General features: G+C 41.9%; 1 protein-coding gene across 5 annotated transcripts; it reads right to left on the bottom strand.

Moving 5' to 3' along the window:
• Window positions 1-2707: 2707 nt before the first annotated feature.
• Window positions 2708-21884, bottom strand: LOC124266540 (tripartite motif-containing protein 75-like). 5 transcript variants are annotated; one of them, XM_046701369.1, is made up of 6 exons: window positions 21685-21884; window positions 15088-15613; window positions 14229-14336; window positions 11770-11893; window positions 10888-10937; window positions 2708-3086 (listed from the first exon to the last, which is right to left on the bottom strand). In XM_046701369.1, exons 2-6 carry the CDS (start codon window positions 15469-15471, stop codon window positions 3021-3023), a joined length of 732 nt encoding a protein of 243 aa, XP_046557325.1. In that variant the 5' UTR covers window positions 15472-15613; window positions 21685-21884; the 3' UTR covers window positions 2708-3020. The 5 variants fall into 5 exon arrangements, with proteins under 5 accessions (XP_046557325.1, XP_046557294.1, XP_046557302.1 ...); XM_046701338.1 differs by lacking the exon at window positions 2708-3086 and having other exon boundaries at window positions 10120-10937; window positions 21685-21881; XM_046701346.1 differs by lacking the exon at window positions 2708-3086 and having other exon boundaries at window positions 10120-10937; window positions 11770-11890; window positions 21685-21881.
• Between the last annotated feature and the right edge of the window lie 477 nt (window positions 21885-22361).

The following is a 22361-nucleotide window of genomic DNA, read 5'->3' as shown; positions in this document are numbered from 1 at the left end:
GATGTAGATGTCGATGTCGATGTAGATGTAGATGTAGATGTCGATGTCGATGTCGATGTCGATGTTGATGTAGATGTAGATGTAGATGTAGTAGTTTCAACAGTTGTTCCGCAGGTTAAATATATATAACTTTACAATGCACAAATCTTAGGGTCGGTGGGGTAGCCTAGTGGCTAAAGCGTTCGCTCTTCACACCGAAGATATCCGGGTTCGATTCCCCTCAAGGGTAATGCGTGAAGCCGGCAGTGACTGACATCATGAATATCGATACATGCAATTAGGATACGATGACATGTGTCAATCAAATCAATCCTTAAGGAGGAAAGTTGCGTCGATGTGGAATGTTACATCTATATCGGGGCATCTCGCCCTGTAAATGACCGTGACTGGACTGGACATACCATGGGTCAGTAGCTCGAACAACGTTGTTGCATCAACATTACCCCGCGATCCTTGTCATGGACAGCTCAAAGGTCTAGCGACCACCTCTTTAGTCCAGTGGACAAAGTGTATGCCTCCAAAACGTAAGGTCATTTGTTCTATCCCCAAACCGCATAATGTCAAAGGAAATTTAAAGATGGTTGTTGTTATACTGCTCAGTGTTCGGCATTACCGGTTACAGAAAATATATTGGTTTCTGGTTTAACGCTGCACTCAGCAATATACCGGTTGTATGACGGCGGTCTGGAAAGGATCGAGTCTGGACCAGACACTATAGTCTGTTTGCAGTGAAAACGTACCGATGAATTTCACTTTAAACAAAAAAGTAAAACAAATAAAGTGAAATTAAGATTGCGAATCCTCATGATTTTACCTTGCCAGTTGAACATTTAAATCTCAGAATTTTATTCAACTTAGGATAAAAGTTGTTTAACAAACGATCATAGATTCAAATCGCTATTACTGGTTTGTATTCCAAGGGGGTAAGCGCAGTCGTTGGAACAGCGAAACAAATGAAACGTGCGATACGCGAAGAGCGTTAACTTATAACAACCCTTGTCGTTTTCAGTGTTTCATTTGATGTGCATGCCCCCTTGTAATACAAACCAATAATAGCCATGTGAAACTATGATCGTTTATTAAACAACTTTTATCCTAAGTCGAATAAAATTCTGAGATTTAAATGTTCAACTGGCAAGGTAAAATCATGAGGATTCGCAATCTTAATTTCACTTTATTTGTTTTACTTTTTGGTTTAAAGTGACATTGATCGGTACGTTTTCACTGCAAACAGACTATAGGGATACGATGACATGTGTCAGCCAAGTCAGCGAGCCTGACCATATCCTTATAATAGCCTCTTTCGACAGGCATGGGTTACTGAAGACCAATTCTAACCCGGATCTTCACGGGCCGGTTTCAGAAATGCCCGGCCAGCTCGGAGTCACTGTACTGGGGTATCCGTGAAACACTAGAATATCTCTCGGTGTGTCCGTGGAGTTGCCTCTCAAACCAGCTCAAGTCTGGACCAATATGAGCAGCCACACACACTTGCATAAACATCGCAATTTAAATGCATTTTGTCTTGAACGTAAAACCCCAATTCGTATTACCTCTTTCGACTGGCATTGGTTGTAGGTGGGTAAAACTAACGCCGAACTTATCCCTTTGCAAAGACGAGCATTCTGTAGCTAGGTGCGAGTGAGTGAGTATGGTTTTACGCCGCTGTTAGCAATATTGAAGCAATATCGCGGCGGGGGACACTAGCAATGGGTTTCACACATTGTACTCATGTGGGAATCGAACCCGGATCTTTGACGTGACGAGTGAACGCTTTATCCACTAGGCTACCCTACCGCAGTTTTAGCTAGGTGTGGAAATTAAATAATACAATGATCATCACAAGCGCGTTCAATCACAAATTCGTTCATTCCATTTATTTCTTCATATTTGTAATGGCAATAGACAAAACCATACACGTATCACAAAATCAAAATTTATTTACAGAACAAATAATATCTTGACACGAAAGAACAAGCTATAGTGACCCAGTGATCGATATTGTGAGCAAAGATCCACACAGTGTGGGTACAACACACAATAAACCAACTCAATAGGCGTGACCACAGCCCCATTCAACTGCCCCTTACGACCAGCATAGGCTACTGGGGACCTGTATAAACCCGGATTGCCCAATGTGTTTCTAAACAACCATATAATGCTGAAAATGTATAACAATAAAAAGTATCACATATCTGAATATCTGAGTATCTGAATAAGTTTATGTCACATTCCAACAAAATCACGGCGGGAACATCAGAAATGGGCTTCACCCACTGCACCCAACTGAAGAATCGAACCCAGGACCCCGGTGTCTGGGTAGGGTACACGCACTGGTATGATAAGGAGCCTCTTTGTTTCTCATCTTCCTGATCATGCATTTGAGGATGTGGCACATTCCCGATCATGCATTTGAGGATGTGGCATCTTCCCGATCATGCATTTGAGGATGTGTCATCTTCCTGATCATGCATTTGTGGATGGGGCATCTTCCTGATCATGCATTTGAGGATGTGTCATCTTCCCGATCATGCATTTGAGGATGTGTCATCTTCCTGATCATGCATGTGAGGATGTGTCATCTTCCTGATCATGCATTTTAGGATGTGTCAACTTCCCGATCATGCATTTGAGGATGTGTCATCTTCCTGATCATGCATTTGAGGATGTGTCGTCTTCCCGATCATGCATGTGAGGTTGTGGCATCTTCCCGATCATGCATTTGAGGATGTGGGATGGCAGGCCCTGTTTCACCAACAATCCTAAGACTGGTGTAAGCCTATGTTGATGGGGCTCCACGGTCGCATTGTGGAAGGGAGACAATTCTCGATGAATATGGAAGGGAGACAATTCTTGATGAATGCCGTGTCTCTAAATTAAAACTGAACGCGTTAGCCACCCACTGCACCAATACTCCTTTTCCAGCAGTTACAGGTATGGCTTCTACTTCCGGGCGATGGTTGAGCCTTCGTTCGTCGTGACGTCATACAATTTCCGGTCTGAACAAGCTGATCATGTGACTAGCACAAAACGTCATCTGGCTCCACATACAGGAGGTCCCATCTCACTCGAACCGGTCGCCCTGACTGAAAATAACAAAATTCAGTTGTTAATATTTGGGTAGATATCTCAAACTGATGTTCTCACACGATGTGAACTGTCATGGTTTCAGCTCCACACACATGGCTGAAGTGCAATAGGGAGACGTGTGTTTCAGTCCTTCGATGTTTCCGACGATTTTGGGTTAAAAACTGAAATATCTGGATACGCGTGTACTGAGTGGTTCAAGCCGCCCATTTGATATCTTTGGTGGGTGGGATACTTCAGAATAAATACCTGCTTCCAAAACAAAGGCGCGATTTGAAAATCTAAACTATTCTCGAAATGATACTGTATTGTATTGAAGCAGTCAATGGAAAATACCCGGGTCCAAACACAACTCCACAGGTTTCCACCTTTTCACGTCACACTGATCAGCTCATGTAGAGAATATACCGGAGAAGCTCCTTGCATTATTCCATCGATGTGGTGTTCTCCCAGGTGATAATGCATTGTTCTTTATCCCGTTATCTTCCATTGTGCCAGGTCACTGTTTTGAAGGGTGAACACTAATGGTTCAATAGGGCTCTTTTAAAGCAATAATTCAAACAAAAATGTTCCCCTGAAGGAAATGATTTATCTATCTTTGGAATAAAAATAGCATAGTGGATCGTCAAGTCCTTACTACGCTGATGCTAAGATCCTAGAAAATATAAAATATTGACGAAAAATTAACCCCGTTTAATTTGAAAATGAACCTGTGAGTGAGATGGGAGATTCTGAACCTTGCTTGTGTATCTAGTACAGTCGTGCCCCGTTTATCCGGACACTTGTGGTTTTCTCGATGTTGTTCGGATACACGAATTTCCGGATATCTGAACCACGGTGCATGTGTAAAAAGACATACAAAGAAAGAAACATACTAAACCGCAGACGTAATCGTTATTGCATACATGTACATGCATCTGTCTGTCAAATGCCAGCAACCAATCACGAAACAGTTCTGATGTCATCCTCGCGTTCGCATTGTTGCTGTACCTAACATAAACTTCCGCACTACCAAAACAACAGGGACGTCTGGCCTTGCCAATCACAACTCAAAATTAACTCAGCGTCACCTTGCTAATTACAGGTAGTTAATCCTCTCACACTTCAAAGACTGCCGACTTTATGTTAGGGCGCGCAAGGACACTCTGTAAACTGTGTAAACATGCTGACAGGTGCTCAGCCATCCGGATATACGAGAATAAAATCCATATAATTTAGCGTTTTGTATATGAAAATGACCGTCCGGTTACGGAAACTGGATTTCCGGATAAGTGAGTAATTTTACAACATTGTGAATTCGTTTTGAGGAATTTTCGTTCGGAAGGCGAGTTTTCCGGATACCCGAGGTTCGGATAAACGGGGCACAGAACACGCAATAACGGTATTGTGTCTAATTCCATGGCTTGAAGTGAAAAAACATTTAAACAAAACAAATCTAACAAACAGCTGTACACTGGACTATTGAATCTAACAAACAGCTGTACACTGGACTATTGAATCAGTGGTACCTCGCACTTGTTTCAGAAAGAAAAAGTTACTCCATCTAAATCCAGGTTAATAGACAATGATGGCTGGAATGAGTGCCACAGTGTTGATGTTTTCAAACGGCGTGCAGAGAACTAGTTCAGTCATTTAAGGATGGCCTGTAAAACAACCGAATCTTGACCTGACAATCGTGTGATTGATATTATGACCAACAATTACACAAAATCAGCAACGTCACCGAGACTGACCAGTTGGTCTATTGTATTTGACCCTGACGACAACCACCTGCTCCAGCTACAACTGGGCCATCACACCAGTGACAGTTCAACGCACGAACAATAATCCAGCGTTTGAACAGGAGCTGCGTCGCTATGATAGGTAGTGTTTTTGACAGGAAACACGAAGAATGAACCCTATAAATATTCTTTTGACCATGGCGGAAATGCAGAAGCTTCTATCACTTGATTATAATATATTTCTAGTGTTCCTTCCTTATCCTTCAAGAGAACGACATTTTTATTGCGAAGGAATGCTACCATATATATTTTGCTTCAATCTATATTTTGACTATTTTAAATGGCAGATGGGTGCGAACGCAAACAAACACAATTACAACAGTACCTATATAAAAGGCTAACTTGAGTGGTTAGTAGTAGTTTACTCCAATTCAAGGTTAGAATTACTATAAATCCCTGAAATTATCATTCATCACAGACTTGGAGCAAGGCTTGCAGACAAGCACTCGGCCAATTCAGACACCTGAGCCCCGGGTCTATTCGGATGGCACGTACTGCTCACTGATGATCTGTTCCGCATCGGAACCATACAGGAATGACCGGAAGAGTGAGTGAGTTTAGTTTTACGCCGCTTTTAGCAAAATTCCAGCAATACCACAGCGGGGGACACCAGAAATGGGCTTCACACATTGTACCCATGTGGGAAATCGAACCCGGGTTCTCGGCGTGATGACGGGCGATCACTCAACCACTAGGCTACCACAGCGCGCCTTGACCGGAAGAGCACTTGTGCAGTCGAACGATTCCCGGCGCCCAATCCGCAAATCATATGATGAGTGGTTTTTCGAATTTCAAACGTTTATGGCGACAGCTGCATAAACTAGTCGCCTAACGAGTAATTACAATTGATTAGTGTACGGCACTGCACGTACTGAATCACACCGACATATTGAACTGGTAGAACTCCACGAGTTTCAGCATGACGCATATATACATATTCATGAGGGATATACATATAAACAATATGCATGTATGACACTTCATAAATATGACATGGTTACCTCACACATAAATGTCGCTTTCTGATTGGCTGAGCGCTCTTCTATAATTTTTAATGTACCCCGTTTACAAGCGAGTAACATTTCAATGTACCCCGCTGTCAATGGCAACTCATTTGGTACTTCGTGGTAGTAATTCTTTATCTCGAATAACACTGAATCACGTATGATGTACGGAAATAACCGATGTTTTGCGAATGCAAATCGATGGAAGGTAACTCTAAATCTGTTTTTCTTGTCAGCAAAATCTAGCGATGCCCATGGCTACAAAAAAAAGATTTGTACCCGTGCTTCAAACAATTCAAAATTACTTGCAAATGTCCGCTGGTCAGAAGAGGTGAAAGTGATTCATGTTACCCGATAAAATAATTTTTCAGAAACATCACAGCGTGTCAGATTAACGAGCACCGAGATACGGGTTAGAATTGGTCTTCCGCAACCCATGCTTGTCGTAAGAAGAGGCGACTGGGATTGGGTGGTCAGGCCCGCTGACTTGCTTGACTACATGTCATCGTATCCCATTTGCGTAGATCGATGTTCATGCTGTTGACTGGAACTGTCTCGTCCAGTTTCGATTATTTACGGACCGCCGCCATATAGCCGAAATATTGCTGAGTGTGGCGTTAGACCCGGATGTTTTCTATGTCGTCGAAACCATTATGTGATGACACATCAGGGTTCTGTGAGGATATGGGATTTAAACCCAAATCCACAGGACGAGGACGAGAAAATCAGGGGCGCCTCTCTACACAGCGGAGACGGTGGGGAGGCCTAGTGGTTAAAGCGTTCGCTCGATTCCTTACAGGGGCGGTGGGGTAGTCTAGTGGTTAAAGCGTTGGCTCGTCACGACGAAGACCCGGGTTCGAATCCCCACATGGGTACAATGAGTGAAGCCCATTTCTGGTGTCCCCAGCCGTGATATTGCTGGAATATTGCTAAAAGCGGTGTAAAACGAAACTCAGTCAGTCAGTCGATTCCCTACACGGGTGTAATGTGTAAAACCCATTTCTGATGTCCTCACCATTGGTGGAATATTGCTAAATGCGGCGCAAAACAAAAGTCACTCACACTCTGCACAGCGTCTGGAGGGATGCTTTACTTTTCCAAATTGTAGTTGAAGAATGATCCCGAGAGAAAGAAGGGGTTTACAATTTGTCCACAACACCACGTTACTTCTAAGAGGCAACTTAACACAACGTGGTGGGGTCAGGTGACTTAAAAATTAGCAAACTATGCTCACAATATCAACCACTGGTGTGTGTCCCAAACTCGAGTATTGACAGGTCGGCGTGATAAAGTCAGACCATTGCTTTCTATAGCGTAAACCAATTAGCAAGATCTTTTGTGTCTTGAAGTAGGTGGGGAGTGTTCAATGTTAATCCTAACTGGTATGCGGAATCGAACTGGGTTGTCGGAGTAACAAGTGAACCCAACCGCCACCTTCATTACTAATCACACATAAACTGACGATCAATGTTAAGTATTAAGGTTAATGTGACCGAATAATTCAAACATTATCAAAGTGAGTGAGTGAGTTTAGTTTTTCGTCGCTTTTTGCAATATTCCAGCAATATCACGGCGGGGGACACCAGAAATGGGCTTCACACATTGTACCCATGTAGGGAATCGAACCCGGGCCTTCGGCGTGATGAACAAACGGTTTAACCACTCGGCCACCCCGCCACACCTAAATATTACCAAACTGAGTCGCCGAAACACTGGAAACATCCGGTTAAGCAGAGCTTTGATACCCGTATGATATTCAGTACCATCGAATAACCATTTCTTGCTCGTTTCATATCTAAACACAGTCAATCATGGATGTGAACTTTACACGACAGTACATTTCAAATCAATACGGAGAAGGTGCAGATGTAGTGCATGGTAGGTATGTTCTGCGACACTGAACATAATTATTTCATGCATACTGAACACGTGTACGTTTTATCAGGTCACCGAACTGTTCAACAAAATCACCATCTGACAACCGCGTTCTTGGACATTCTGTCTTTATCGAATCACCTTATGACGTATTTTAAGAAAACACGTTGATTTTGGGTGCGACGACAAATCCATTATTAAAATTTAATTATAAAACCCCATCCCAGGCAGGGAGGGGGCGGGGGTGTGAGAGAAAACCTAGGGATTTTTGCAGTATGGTCACTTCTAAGATACTTCATTAAAAGATCAAAGGCGCCACAATGAACCTCGTACTTTAACCATAATAGTTCAGGGCAAATAGTGTACTTTATTACACTGTACATGGTGGTAGAGCGAACTGTATTTCTTAAATACGTCCTGTTTTGTTTTAATGTTATGGCTACCATGACAATGAGTTGCGTTCTGTATTGGTCACGTGATGAACCTTGACAATAGCACGATCTTAAAACGTTAGAAGTGGATGGGCAAGAACAAGCTTCAGACTTTGCCACTCAAAGTTAACATATCCCCATCTCGCCTACCGATATATAAGTGATAACGGAGTAAGGCATTAAAGGCATTTAAAATTGGTTGTTGTTCAATTCCACATATCTCTGCAAGGGCTCTGTGGAAACCATATTGGAACTTCTTTCATGTACATGTACCAGTGTTTCTGGGTGATTGTTTTTATCCGTAACGAATTTATCCAGTTACTGTCAGACAGCGTTTATCGTTTTGAAAATAAATCGACTACCACCACCCTCAACCATTTAAAGGAATAATAAGTAATCCAGATGTTATCAATGGTGACTGAGAAAACACGTCATACGACTGTTCCTCTTGACGTTGATATTCTTGTAGGATATGTCAGAGGTGTTACAGAAAACGCAACGTGCTGAGCATGCGCTGCAGAGTGAGTGAACTGGATTAGCGACCGTGCTCCAGTATTCGGTGCCCATCTTCGGAGACAGACAGCTCCCCACTGTGCTGATCTAATCGGTGTACAATAATGCTTGGAGGAACTCGCTAAATGAGTTTTGTTTACGTAAAAGTAACGAATGCTATGATGTCAAATACATCTCAAACACCATTTAACATAATGTCTTTGTTGTCAGTTTGAATTTATATTTCATTTAACCATTATAACATTTAATTATTTTACTGAGAAAATAAGGGGATTTCATTACCAAGCTATCTCGACCAAATCCAAATTACTAAACAAACGCAAATAATCTGAAAAAAAATGTAAGATAGCTGTTGTCCCAGTTCACGTGATATTCCAAAAGAGACACACACACAATTCAATGTCAATAACTTTGACTTCTGATGGAAAATATAATGTGAAATGAAGATTATTGTAATGAAGGCTTGCAGACTGGTTGCAGTGATACCTGGGTCCCGATCAAAAAAAAACGTTCGTAACGTTACGACCTGTCGTAACTCTATAGTTCACCATAGTTTACCGAATTTCGTACCGCTACGAACGTTTTGTAGACCGGGACCCTGGTTGGTAACGGGCTGGAGCTGCGGTGTCGATATGAAAGCATGGCGATATATAACGTGGTGTTGTGATTAACTGACAGATTAGTGTAAATCACGAAACAAGAACATTAGCAGGAAAAGCGTGGGTTTTCAAGTTCCTGGGTCACACTTTCCAAATCTAGACTTGCCTTTCAACTTCAGTATGTTACGGGGCGGTGGGGTAGCCTGGTGGTTAAAGCGTTGGCTCGTCACGCCGATGACCCGGGTTCGATTCCCCACATGGGAACAATGTGTTAAGCCCATATCTGGTGTCCCCCGCCGTGATATTGCTGGAATATTGCTAAAAGCGGCGTAAAACCAAACTCAGTCAGTCAGTCAGTCAGTATGTTACGACGCCATTTTGAACAGCGTCAGTTCAGTTACAGCCGGGTATCAACTATATGTGTATAACGATAAGGACACCGGGTATCAACTATATGTGTATAACGATAAGGACACCGGGTATCGGCTTCAATCGTAGCACCCACGGGTCTTTGGCCCGAGGAGCGAACGGTTTAACACAACGCTACCCGCCTCGCTACTCAGTTGATGAAGCCTACTAGCACATTGTACTGACAAACAAGCTCCGCCTAACCATGGACTGACTGACTGACTGAGTTTGGTTTTACGCCGCTTTTAGCAATATTCCAGCAACATCACGGCGGGGGACACCAGAAATGGGCTTCACACATTGTACCCATGTGGGGATTCGAACCCGGGTCTTCGGCGTGACGAGCCAACGCTTTAACCACTAGGCTACCCCTTGGCCCCCCGAACAATGAAGGGCCAAACAAATTCTACCATCTCAAGAGTCAACATTATACAATGTGCAATGTTTATTATAAAAAACAGACAGTAGTTATGGTGTGACGATCACGCAATGGTGCTGAAACGATACATCGGTGCACGGGTGCATAGTGAGTTTTCATACGATGCAATATATCATTTTTTGTATGATACAAAACGACACACTTGTTAAAATAAGTTTTCATGCCACTCTTTCATTGACACCTGTCAGTCAAATATTTAATTAGCGTTTTGAACCCATAACAAAAATAACCGCTACCAACGTGTTCATACAGCTATATTAATTTTGAACCTGTTCTGAAATGTTTATAGTCAAGAAATTCCACATTTTTAGACGCAAATATGCGTATCGCGATACGTATCGTATCGTGACCTGTGTATCATGACTTTGCTGTATCATTTCACCCCTATCACGGTGCAGTCATCATCATCACCATCATCATCATCATCATCATCAAACAACCAAAGGAGTCTATAGTTTATTAAGTAACTAATAACCTTTATTCTCTAGTGCCGCTTGACTTTGATTGAGTTCATAAACCTGGCCAGCAATGTGTAGGTAAAATACTGCTATTCCAATTGACAAATGAAAGACGTCGGTTCATATATATTGCAACATGCAGAACGCGCACACACGTACAACACAGGCATGCAAACAAACATGGTCGTGTCACGTGTCACCATGGTCACAACACACCCATCAGGAAACAGAAGATCAGTGCGCATGCGTGTATGAGAAACATGATCAGAAGGAAGTGTTTCTTGACAATTACCAAAGATCGCTCCAGGAACTCGCCGAATGATTCTGCTTCAAAGTCGCAATCTGAAGCATAAAGAAGATGACGTTGTGGCTGACATTTCACAGACACCTGGTGTCAGTATTGGTGTTCAGGGTCCGATCCACCTAATTTTCCCCGGCTTTCATGCTTTTAACGCCCAGTGGAATCTCGAGTCTGATTATTCTCTGGCCTTGACGTTTTGTATTTGAGTGGGTTCGTGAGTTTAGCACGCCGCTTTTAGCAATATTCCAGCAATATCGTGGCGGGGGACACCAGAAATGGGCTTCACACATTGTACCCATGTGGGGAACCAAACCTGGGTGTAGGCGTGACGAACGAATGCTTTAACTGTTGGGCTACCCCGTCGCCCCCTCAACTTAGAACATAGCTTTCGAAGCAAATAAATCGAAAAGAAATCAAGTAATGGTTATATTGGAAGGAAGGAACGAACTCATTTCCAGTCAAATGGTATTGATTATTGAATGCTGACTCATGGCTTCGTCGTGTTAGTGAGTGACTAGGGTTTTACGCCGTTTTTAGAACTATCCAAGGCATGGGAACACCCAAGAGACGAGTTTGAAGTCTGACGTGAACTCAACCTTGCTCACTCACACAGCCAACCAACCACGTCCGCATGCTTGCACTCAAAAAGCATACACTAAAGCATACACTCACGCACTAAATCACGTAACACGCATGCATACGCTCATGGCCTAAGGAACGGGTTCGATTTCCAACATGGGTAAAATGCATGATACATTAAAATATAGCTAAAAGCGGCGTAAAACCCACCTCACTCACTCACTCACTAGAAATGTTCTATTTAGTTAATAACGTTTTACATATGAAGTGAAAAAAATCGATCGACATTGTTACCGATGTGCTGTTGTTGTGTATTGGGTGGATGTGTGCTGCTGACTTCTTCCACTAGTTGCAGAGGAGGATCTTGTACTTGTTCCGACACAATGGTGGTGTTTTCTGACGGCTCATTCGATACCTTCTGATGGTGAAGGCAACATACGGTTATTTACTACACATTATGACACTTGTATGTTGCTTAATGCCGCACTCAGCAATATTCCAGCTATATTGCGGTGGACAGTAAATAATCGAGTTTGGACCAGACGATCCAGTGATCAACATCATAAGCATCGATATACACAATTGGAATACGATGACATGTCTCTACCAAGTCAGCGAGCCGACCACCCGATCCCGTAAGTCGCATATACATAAACTATACAGTTGGGCATACAACATATGCTCCTCACAAATAACACCTGTAACAGAGAAGGGACAACACCTGTCCCAGGGCAGACACCTGACATTAGTGTTGGGAATTGGTTAAAATCTCATAATTGATGATTAGTTCATTACTACCAATCAATTTGTTAATGCACATAAAAATAAGGAAAAAAACCATGTAGTTTTTGGGGGTTTTTTTGGGGCAAACTTTCACACCTTTAAAGGATGACTAGTATGTTAGGAACATAAACTTTTAGAATCATTAAGATAAATTCAATCATGACTTGAAACGAGCTTGTAGTGCAGTTACGAAATGTAACAGACAAAACCAACCATGTAAAAAAATATTGTTAATGAAAACAAGTGTTCCAGAATTGTTTGTGTTCAATCATGAGAAATTATGATCGATTCCTTGGTCGTTTAGCCACTACGACCAATCTTCGATTATTTCAATTACGGGTAATCGGACCACCACTACCAGACACATAACATCAGTCCAGGAGAAAGTATCTGAAAAACGCACCTGACCGAAAACACCAGCAACAGAGAACACACCTGACATACAAACGTATGATACACAACATAGTCTTGTATCAGAGCAAGCATCAGACACACAACACCTGTCTCAGAACACGGATCAGACAGACAGCACCTGCATCAGAACACGGATCAGACAGACAGCACGTGCATCAGAACACGGATCAGACAGACAACAAGTGCCTCAGAGCACGCATCAGACACACAACACCTGCCTCAGAACACGGATCAGAGAGACAGCACCTGCCTCAGAACACGGATCAGACAGACAACACGTGCCTCAGAGCACGCATCAGACACAGACAACACCTGCCTCATAACCCGGATCAGAGAGACAACACCTGCCTCAGAACACGGATCAGACACACAACACATGCCTCAGAACACGGATCAGACAGACAGCACCTGCCTCAGAACACACATCAGACAGACAGCACCTGCCTCAGAACACACATCAGACAGACAGCACCTGCATCAGAACACGGATCAGACACACAGCACCTGCATCAGAACACGGATCAGACAGACAGCACCTGCCTCAGAACACACATCAGACAGACAGCACCTGCATCAGAACACGGATCAGACACACAGCACCTGCCTCAGAACACGGATCAGAACACGGATCAGACAGCATCAGAACACACATCAGACAGACAGCACCTGCATCAGAACACGGATCAGACACACAGCACCTGCATCAGAACACGGATCAGACAGACAGCACCTGCCTCAGAACACGGATCAGACAGACAGCACCTGCCTCAGAACACGAATCAGACAGACAGCACCTGCCTCAGAACACGGATCAGACAGACAGCACCTGCATCAGAACACGGATCAGACAGACAGCACCTGCCTCAGAACACACATCAGACACAAAGTACCTGCATCAGAACACGGATCAGACAGACAGCACTTGCCTCAGAACACACCTGCATCAGATCAGACATCAGACACAGCACCTGCATCAGAACACACATCAGACACACAGCACCTGCATCAGAACACGGATCAGACAGACAGCACCTGGATCAGACAGACAGACACAGCACCTGCATCAGAACACGGATCAGACAGACAGCACCTGCCTTAGAACACGGATCAGACAGACAGCACCTGCCTTAGAACACGGATCAGACAGACAGCACCTGCCTCAGAAAACGGATCAGACAGACAGCACCTGCCTCAGAACACACATCAGACAGACAACACCTGCATCAGAACACGGATTAGACAGACAACAAGTGCCTCAGAGCACGCATCAGACACACAACACCTGCCTCAGAACACGGATCAGAGAGACAGCACCTGCCTCAGAACACGGATCAGACAGACAACACGTGCCTCAGAGCACGCATCAGACACACAACACCTGCCTCATAACCCGGATCAGAGAGACAACACCTGCCTCAGAACACGGATCAGACACACAACACATGCCTCAGAATACGGACCAGACAGATAGCACCTGCCTCAGAACACGGATCAGACAGACAGCACCTGCCCAAGGACAGGCACCAGACACATAACACCGGTTATAAAAAACCCACCAGAGTACGCACCTGCCGTATTCCTCCTGCATTAATACTGGACTGGTCAAGTGCTGTCAGCAGAGACTGAAGCTTCGTGTCCACTGTGGACAGGAAGGATGTGAGGTTCTGGACAGAAAGTGATGACACTTGTTTGAACATCAACATCACAGGGAGATCGATGTGATTCATAGTGACACACTGGGACTTGGCAAAACATTTGATGAACCATAAACTACAACCAACCTTTTTGTTCATAGCACAAACCATATCATGATGTTAAGTTTAGCGGTCTGTAAGTGACTGGAGATTGTTTAACGCCACAGTCAGCAAATTACAGCCATACTCGCTTGTTATATGTGAGTAAAAGCGTCTGGAATAAGCAAACCATTTGTTGAAAGAACAAGCACCGACCCGCACATCAAAGGCACAACGACAAACTAACAGCTCTCACTTTAGTCAGCTTTTATAAGCATGTGATACTCTAATTTGAGATAGGGTAATTCTAACTGGGAATCAATCTGTATGGTTGTATGTTTGTTTGTTTAACCCCGCACTCAGCAATATTCCAGCTATCTGACGGCGGTCTGTAAATAATCGAGTCTGGACAAGACAATCCAGTGATCAACATCGATATACGCAACTAGAATACGATGACATGTGCCAACCAAGTCAGTGAGCCTGTCGCCTCTTACGACAAGCATGGGTTGCTGAAGACCAATTCTAACCCGGATCTTCACGGGTCTCTTACCGTGGTAGTGGTAGTGGGGAAACCCGGATGTTCACGAGTCTCTTACCGTGGTAGTGGTATTGGGGAAACCCGGATGTTCACGGGTAGAGGTCAACCTGTGAGAAACTCTTTTACCAAAGTAATACCTACATCAAGCTCCGCCTTAGATGGCTTCTCTGTTGTTTCAACAACAGCAGCTGCTCCATCACGTGACTGTGGCTTCACATCCTTCATTTCGTACGGACGTATTTCCGCTATTCGTTCCTGTGCCTTCCGGTGACTGTTGACGATGTTTTTGAGGTGATGGTTCACCTTCTCGCCGTCGCTGGGGAGGAAACGACGGCGACATTGAGGACAAGCGTAAGGATTCCTGTACGTTTCGCGAGCCCCTTGTATCGACTGTTCAAGACATCGCTTACAGAACGAGTGGAAACAGTTATATAGCGTCACCGGTTCGGTCAAAAGTTCCAGACATATTGGGCAGTTGAGATCCTCTGTCAGTTGGTCATCCACTTCAGGCGCGGCCATGGCCATCAATCACTACTTGCGTATTGCGTGTTCAACTAGTATCCTGTCTACAGATGCCGAGTGCTGATCAGTTCCACAGAGTCGTATTTATCCCGCATTGAGACACATCGTCGCTAAGCAGCCGAGTACAACCATTGGACGAGTCCGGCTGCAACGAAACACCAATGTAACTTCACTTACGTCATTGCGCTATTGATATAGGGCCCATATTGTTATACTCAATCTTTTTATGATTATTAGTATACCCTTACCTCATACATGTTTAGTTTCGTTTCGATTCTTGTTCCATACTACGCCTCTTCAATGAGTTATGTAACAAAACTACCTTCATATGCGAGAGTAAGTTTTTGTGATAAGAGAGGTTGATATGTCGACGTCGGTTTCAAAGGACCGTGTGTGAGTACAAGGGTCAATGAGTTTTATGATAACAGGTTTGAGATACAGTAGACAAGACATTTGAGGACGAGTCGGATTTTTTAAAAGTTTACTGAAGAAAAAAAAGGTAAGGGAGCATGAATATTTCTGGGCGATTTTTATGAAACCGTTTTCCCCATTTCCCCATATATACTCGTATATCGTTGAGGGCTGTTTAATATAGTTATGCACAGTGTCATAATGAAACCTTATATTCGGGGAAAGATTATTCCATTTTTGAGACAAATTGAAGCTATTTTCGGGTAAACTATATTTTATACGTCACAGGTCATTATCCACAAGGAAGCTTCCTCGTGGTTTTATTACTGGTTGTGCGTCATGTCTGAAACTATTTTCCTGAAACTAACAATTAGGAATGTCAAGCTTACCATGCATTGGTTTCAGCTCATGGGGAATCTGCTGATAACAGTCTTTCCTTTTTAGGAATATTTGCTAATTTTGACAAAATGACTGTATGAAATTTATTGTGAAGAGTTTGGTGTAGCGGAAACATATGATTACGAGTTCGAATCCATGCTTCGTCCTGGTTATGTTAAAAGGTTTGCAGCGCATTATCATTGCTCGTCTAGATATGTATAAAGCGTTTGTACTTTACGATGTGTGTATAATAATGTACAACGTGTGTGTGTGTGTGTGACGTTCTATAATTATTGCATACTCTGTTCATGACACAGACTGATCTAATCTTGAGGCTTTAAGAAGAACATTGAATAACTATAATGATCAAAGATTTCAAAGAACCGTGTAGTGCCAAACATTGGGAAAAGCTGATCGCTATATTACATGCGTATCAATAAAACGTCAATGCTTCACGATGTGTATATAACGTCAATACTTCACGGTGTGTATATAACGTCAATACTTCATGATGTGTATATAACGTCAATACTTCACGGTGTGTATATAACGTCAATGCTTCATGATGTGTATATAACGTCAATACTTCACGGTGTGTATATAACGTCAATGCTTCATGATGTGTATATAACGTCAATACTTCACGGTGTGTTTATAACGTCAATGCTTCATGATGTGTATATAACGTCAATACTTCATGATGTGTATATAACGTCAATACTTCACGGTAAGTATATAACGTCAATGCTTCATGATGTGTATATAACGTCAATACTTCATGATGTGTATATAACGTCAATACTTCATGATGTGTATATAACGTCAATACTTCATGATGTGTATATAACGTCAATGCTTCATGATGTGTATATAACGTCAATGCTTCATGATGTGTATATAACGTCAATACTTCATGATGTGTATATAACGTCAATACTTCACGGTAAGTATATAACGTCAATACTTCATGATGTGTATATAACGTCAATACTTCATGATGTGTATATAACGTCAATACTTCACGGTAAGTATATAACGTCAATGCTTCATGATGTGTATATAACGTCAATACTTCATGATGTGTATATAACGTCAATACTTCACGGTGTGTATATAACGTCAATGCTTCATGATGTGTATATAACGTCAATACTTCACGGTAAGTATATAACGTCAATGCTTCATGATGTGTATATAACGTCAATACTTCATGATGTGTATATAACGTCAATACTTCACGGTGTGTATATAACGTCAATGCTTCATGATGTGTATATAACGTCAATACTTCACGGTGTGTATATAACGTCAATACTTCACGGTGCGTGTATAACATCAATAATTCACGGTGTGTGCGTAACGTCAATACTTCATCATGTAACGTCAATACTTCATCATGTGTGTGTAACGTCAATACTTCATCATTTGTAACGCCAATACTTCACTTTGTGTGTGTAACGTCAATACTTCACGGTGTGTATGTAACGTCAATACCCCACTTTGTGTGTATGATGTCAGTACTTCACAATGTGTGTGTAACGTCAATACTTTATGATGTTTATATAACGTCAATACTTCACCATGTGTATATAACGCCAATTCTTCACGATGTGTTTATAACGTCAATAATTCGCGGTGTGTGTATAACATCAATTCTACACCATGTATATATAGCATCAATACTTCACATTGCGCAGCTAACGCCAATAGTTCACGATATGTGTATAACGTCAATACATCAAGATGACAAGTGTGTATAAACGTCAATAGTTAGCCATGTGTATATAACGTAAATAACAGTGCATAACATAAAAAATCCTAAAACAAAAGTTATTTGAAAAGTACTTCACCACGTGTGCGTAACGTCAATTCTTCACCACGTGCCATGCATAACGTCAGTTCTTCACCATGTGTGTATAACGTCAATACTTCCGGATGTGTGTATAACGCCACTGTGTGTATTACGTTAATACTTCACGATGTGTATCTAACGTCAGTACTTCACAATGCGTAGCTAACGCCAATGTGTGTATTACGTCAGTACTTCCCGATGTGTGCATAACGGCAGTATTTCAGGATGTGCATCTAATGTCAGTACGTCAACATGTGTATGTATCGTCAATACTTCAAGATGTGTACTTACAGCTTGTTCAGCTTGACCTGATCAAGTGAATACTAATGAATTGCATGACCGTGTCACAGCTGGTTGGGTCTATTATTGTGAAGGGGTGCACCTTTGTCAGTTGATTGTCAACAGGTCCGAACAGCCGAGACAAGGTCGCCTTTTCACATCTCAGGGTCGAGATATCGTCAGCAATATCCTAACTTTCTTTAAAAATGAAGCTACAAACATATTACAGTTGAACATGAAATAGAAAAAGTGATAATTGAACTGGTTGTTGAGAGCGACAGCGAGAGTGAAACGGATTGAGAAAGTAACTGACGTCTACAGGTACGTTGTAAAGTTAGTAAACCAAACTAAATAGCATATGACTGTATAAACAATTCAATTAAAACATGAAATGATTGTTTTTCAGAAGTGTTGTTTTCCGGGACAAGTTCTGTAACGAATCCATGCATGTATGTTTTGCACGAACGCAACATCAATAACATTCTTTGCTCCCCTATTTAAAGGAGTTATCTCGACCTGCCGTTTGCGTCATTTGACCTCCCGGGGCATGCATACGTAGAGTAGCTCAGGTCAGGCTGAACGAGCTGTAATACTGCGTCACACGAGGAACGTATTGTACGTGCTCTGCTGAATGGATCATTGAAGAAAAACATTATAATTGTCGACCTGTCTTCATAGAAACTGACAACAAAGAACATCGACATGGTTTTCATTAAACATAATAATAAACATATCATACGGCTTCAAATTTATTAATCGGTCAAAGATTCAGCATTTTCAAATTTCATACACATCAACATTGAAAATTGTGTTTCGCAAATAACAGGTAGGACACCGTAACCTTTCTAATATCTTTTTCAAATATGAAACCAGGCCCAAGTGAGTAAAGTCTACCGGAGACAGGTGCAATTGATCACGTGATACCATAGGCAATAGAGTTCGGTCAATGCATGTGGTCCGACACTCAAGCTGTATATTAAATAATATAGATCCGCATGAGCATATACAACAACACGCCTTTTCTCGCTTTTACTTACAGAAAAATACAAGATTTCGTCATATTCCCTTAAAACGCACGTGACAGAGGTGCAATGGACATTAAGAATGGAGGGGGAGAGAATGGGGGATACATATCGATATTCATATATTCTATTTAATCGATATACTGAAACTAAATGTTGATCTTGTCAAATTCTTTTTTACTGAGTAAGTGAGTGTGTGTGTGTGTGAGTGAGTTTAGTTTTACGCAGCTTTTAGCAATATTCCAGCTACATCATGGCGGGGGGACACCAGAAATTATGTTGACCGTTTCTCCATGTAGGACTTTTAGTCTCCACCATTTAAACACACTGGGATATTGATTATAACGACAAATAATAATCAGCCATTTGTTTTCTTTCGAAAAACATTACCTGACTGAAAGCCGCCTCCGTGGTGTAGTGGTTAGAGCGTCCGCCCAGAGAGCGAAGGGTCGCGGGTTCGATCCCCGGCCGCGTCATACCAAAAGACGTTAAAATATGGTACTTGTTGGTCCCTGCCTGGCGCTCGACATTAATGGGTACAACAAGGACTGGTCGGCTCGGAGTCAGTATAATGTGTCTGAGTAGGGTATTCACGCTTCACTGCGGCATGGTATCTCAGTGAGCTAGCACTATAAAACCAGCTTAAGTCTGGGCTAGTACAAGCAGCAACACTCTCATGCACGTCGCAATATGAGCGAAATATTCTTAAGTGCGACGTTAAGCCTCATTTCATCTGACCTGACTGAAAAGCAAATAAGCGATGAAAATTAATGGATCCCTGAAAATCAGTATTGACACCAGGCGTCAGTAATATCATTGTCCTGCTATACAGGTAGCAGCAGGCGGTCGTCAACAATGTGTATTGAAAGAATGGATTATTTAACTGTTGATTTTCCGTTGTTTATAAGTATATGAAATTATGACAACTGGCACCATAAATGAAATTCAATACAGAAAGGATAGATCATTTGTCTGTTCATATTGCCACAGCATAAAGCTGTTAGACTGTCCCACGGTCATACGCAGATGAGACTGGGTTTGACGTATGAATGAGATGGAACACACAGAGACCTTTCTATTTCCGATGCGGAAATACGGGATTTATCATCCAAAACTGTGTTCCACAGGAGATATCGCTTGTGTGAGATCAAACGATATCTCCTAGGAGATATCGCTTTGACAGTAGATTTTGTACAATGCCCTGACAATGCTATGACGTCATGTACTTGATGACATCACAATGCTATGACATCGCTGCACTGCAAGTGTAATGGCAGTACCATGTTCAGAGATGTACATTTTTCATTGAAAATTAATGAAGAGTGATTTTGGATGATAAATAGAATCTCACCCTCGTGTCTTCTGATATCAAATATATCAACACTTGTTGATAAAGTAAAAATATCCTCGGCAAGCCTCGGATATTTGTAACTTTATCAAATCGTGTTGATATAATTGATATCAGAAGACACTTGGGTGAGATTCTCTATATATTCATTTACCTGTAGTACAAGTGTTTGGAAAGCTTATACTAAAAATTGGAAATTGAAGATTGCGTACAAGTGTTTCTGACAGGAATTTGAACACGTTAAAAAAATACCAACCACCCACCCCTCCGCCCCGAAATAAGAAAAAACAAAACAAGAACAAAACAAAGACAACAAACAAACAAAACAAAAACTAAATACCCCCTTCCCCCAAACAGAACTAAATAAACAAAAAATAACAAAAAATAGAACAACAAACAGAAATACATGTACAATGCACTAACAACAATATAGAACTAACAAGCAAAACTAAACTGATACAAATAAACAAAGCAAAACAGAAAAGAAAGATTAGATCAAATACTTATAAATATAATAAAACTGAAACTGGTAGTGGGAAATGGGTATTTGCCAAACGAGCTCCACCCTTATTGCATCTCAAAATTAGACCTACAGGCCAATGTGAATGAGGGGTAAATAAGACTACAGACATCCACCCGTGCCCTCACAACGGAATCTTAAGTATGTACACGTATTCCCTTAACAATATTTAACTGTCCGACATCTACTGGAGGAAGCACTGAGATTACTCATGTACCCTTTCCCTAACACAGAAATACGGCGTCCTGTACGACACTCAACCTCCAGCCCTAACAGAGAGTGACGAGCACCACATTAAACAACGCGATATTTTATTATAAAGCATTGAATGAGTCATCGTGTTAACGATAAGTCTAGTCTAAAGCCTTCTCTCTTGATTACAATATACCTTTCCGCTCACACTTACCTATGTGGAAATATCCCGGATTTGTCATTTAGCATCGTTCATCTTCCTCAAACACACGTTCACAACTCGGTCACATGATCAGACCAGTCAGCGGAACACGTAACAGGTTTGTACATACAGATCCCGTGTACGACATGACGGAGTATTTTATCGGAAATGTAACGAAGTGACGTGGATTGAATATACATCCCTGCCGGTCGGACTGTAGGGTAAACAATCGATTAGGGTAATCCAAACGCGGTATAGCGGTGATATGGCAACAGCTGGTGTATTATAATAGGGAATGTATATGAGATATAGCGCCCACATGCGAGTTTGTAATATAATGTACTCACGTTTACAAATTTTCTGATGTATATCTGGAAATATATTGGTGTAAATGGTGTTTAAAAAATGCTATGTAATCATTGGGGATCGATTATTTCCGCTGTAGCTTGGTTAAATGAAAATGAAACGTTATCATCACACAATTCAAGAATTTGGACTGACACAATCACTACCAACAAGTGCTTTTTCACTGAAATCATCGCATATTGCATAGGATTTTGCTATTTTATGATGAACTATAGGTACAATGTACGAAGCGCATTGTTTGTGTCCCCCGCTGTGATACTGCTGGAATATTTCTAAATAGGGCGTAAAGTCCAAATTGTTCACAAATTCCCTCACATCATCAC

Source organism: Haliotis rubra, unplaced genomic scaffold (assembly GCF_003918875.1).
Source record: "Haliotis rubra isolate DU_JTF1 unplaced genomic scaffold, ASM391887v1 Scf100, whole genome shotgun sequence".
Classification (NCBI taxonomy): domain Eukaryota; kingdom Metazoa; phylum Mollusca; class Gastropoda; order Lepetellida; family Haliotidae; genus Haliotis; species Haliotis rubra.
The sequence above is the reverse complement of the archived record's forward strand: the minus strand, read 5'-3'. Positions and strand labels throughout refer to the sequence as shown.

Excerpts from the sequence above, each read along its gene's own strand:
- LOC124266540 (XM_046701338.1), bottom strand. The coding sequence starts at position 15,471 with ATGGCCATGGCCGCGCCTGAAGTGGATGACCAACTGACAGAGGATCTC. Across the intron at positions 14,337-15,087 it reads CATCTAAGGCGGAGCTTGAT|AACCTCACATCCTTCCTGTC; the intron begins GTAGGTATTACT and ends CTTTCTGTCCAG. Across the intron at positions 10,938-11,769 it reads TACACAACAACAGCACATCG|ATTGCGACTTTGAAGCAGAA; the intron begins GTAACAATGTCG and ends TTTATGCTTCAG.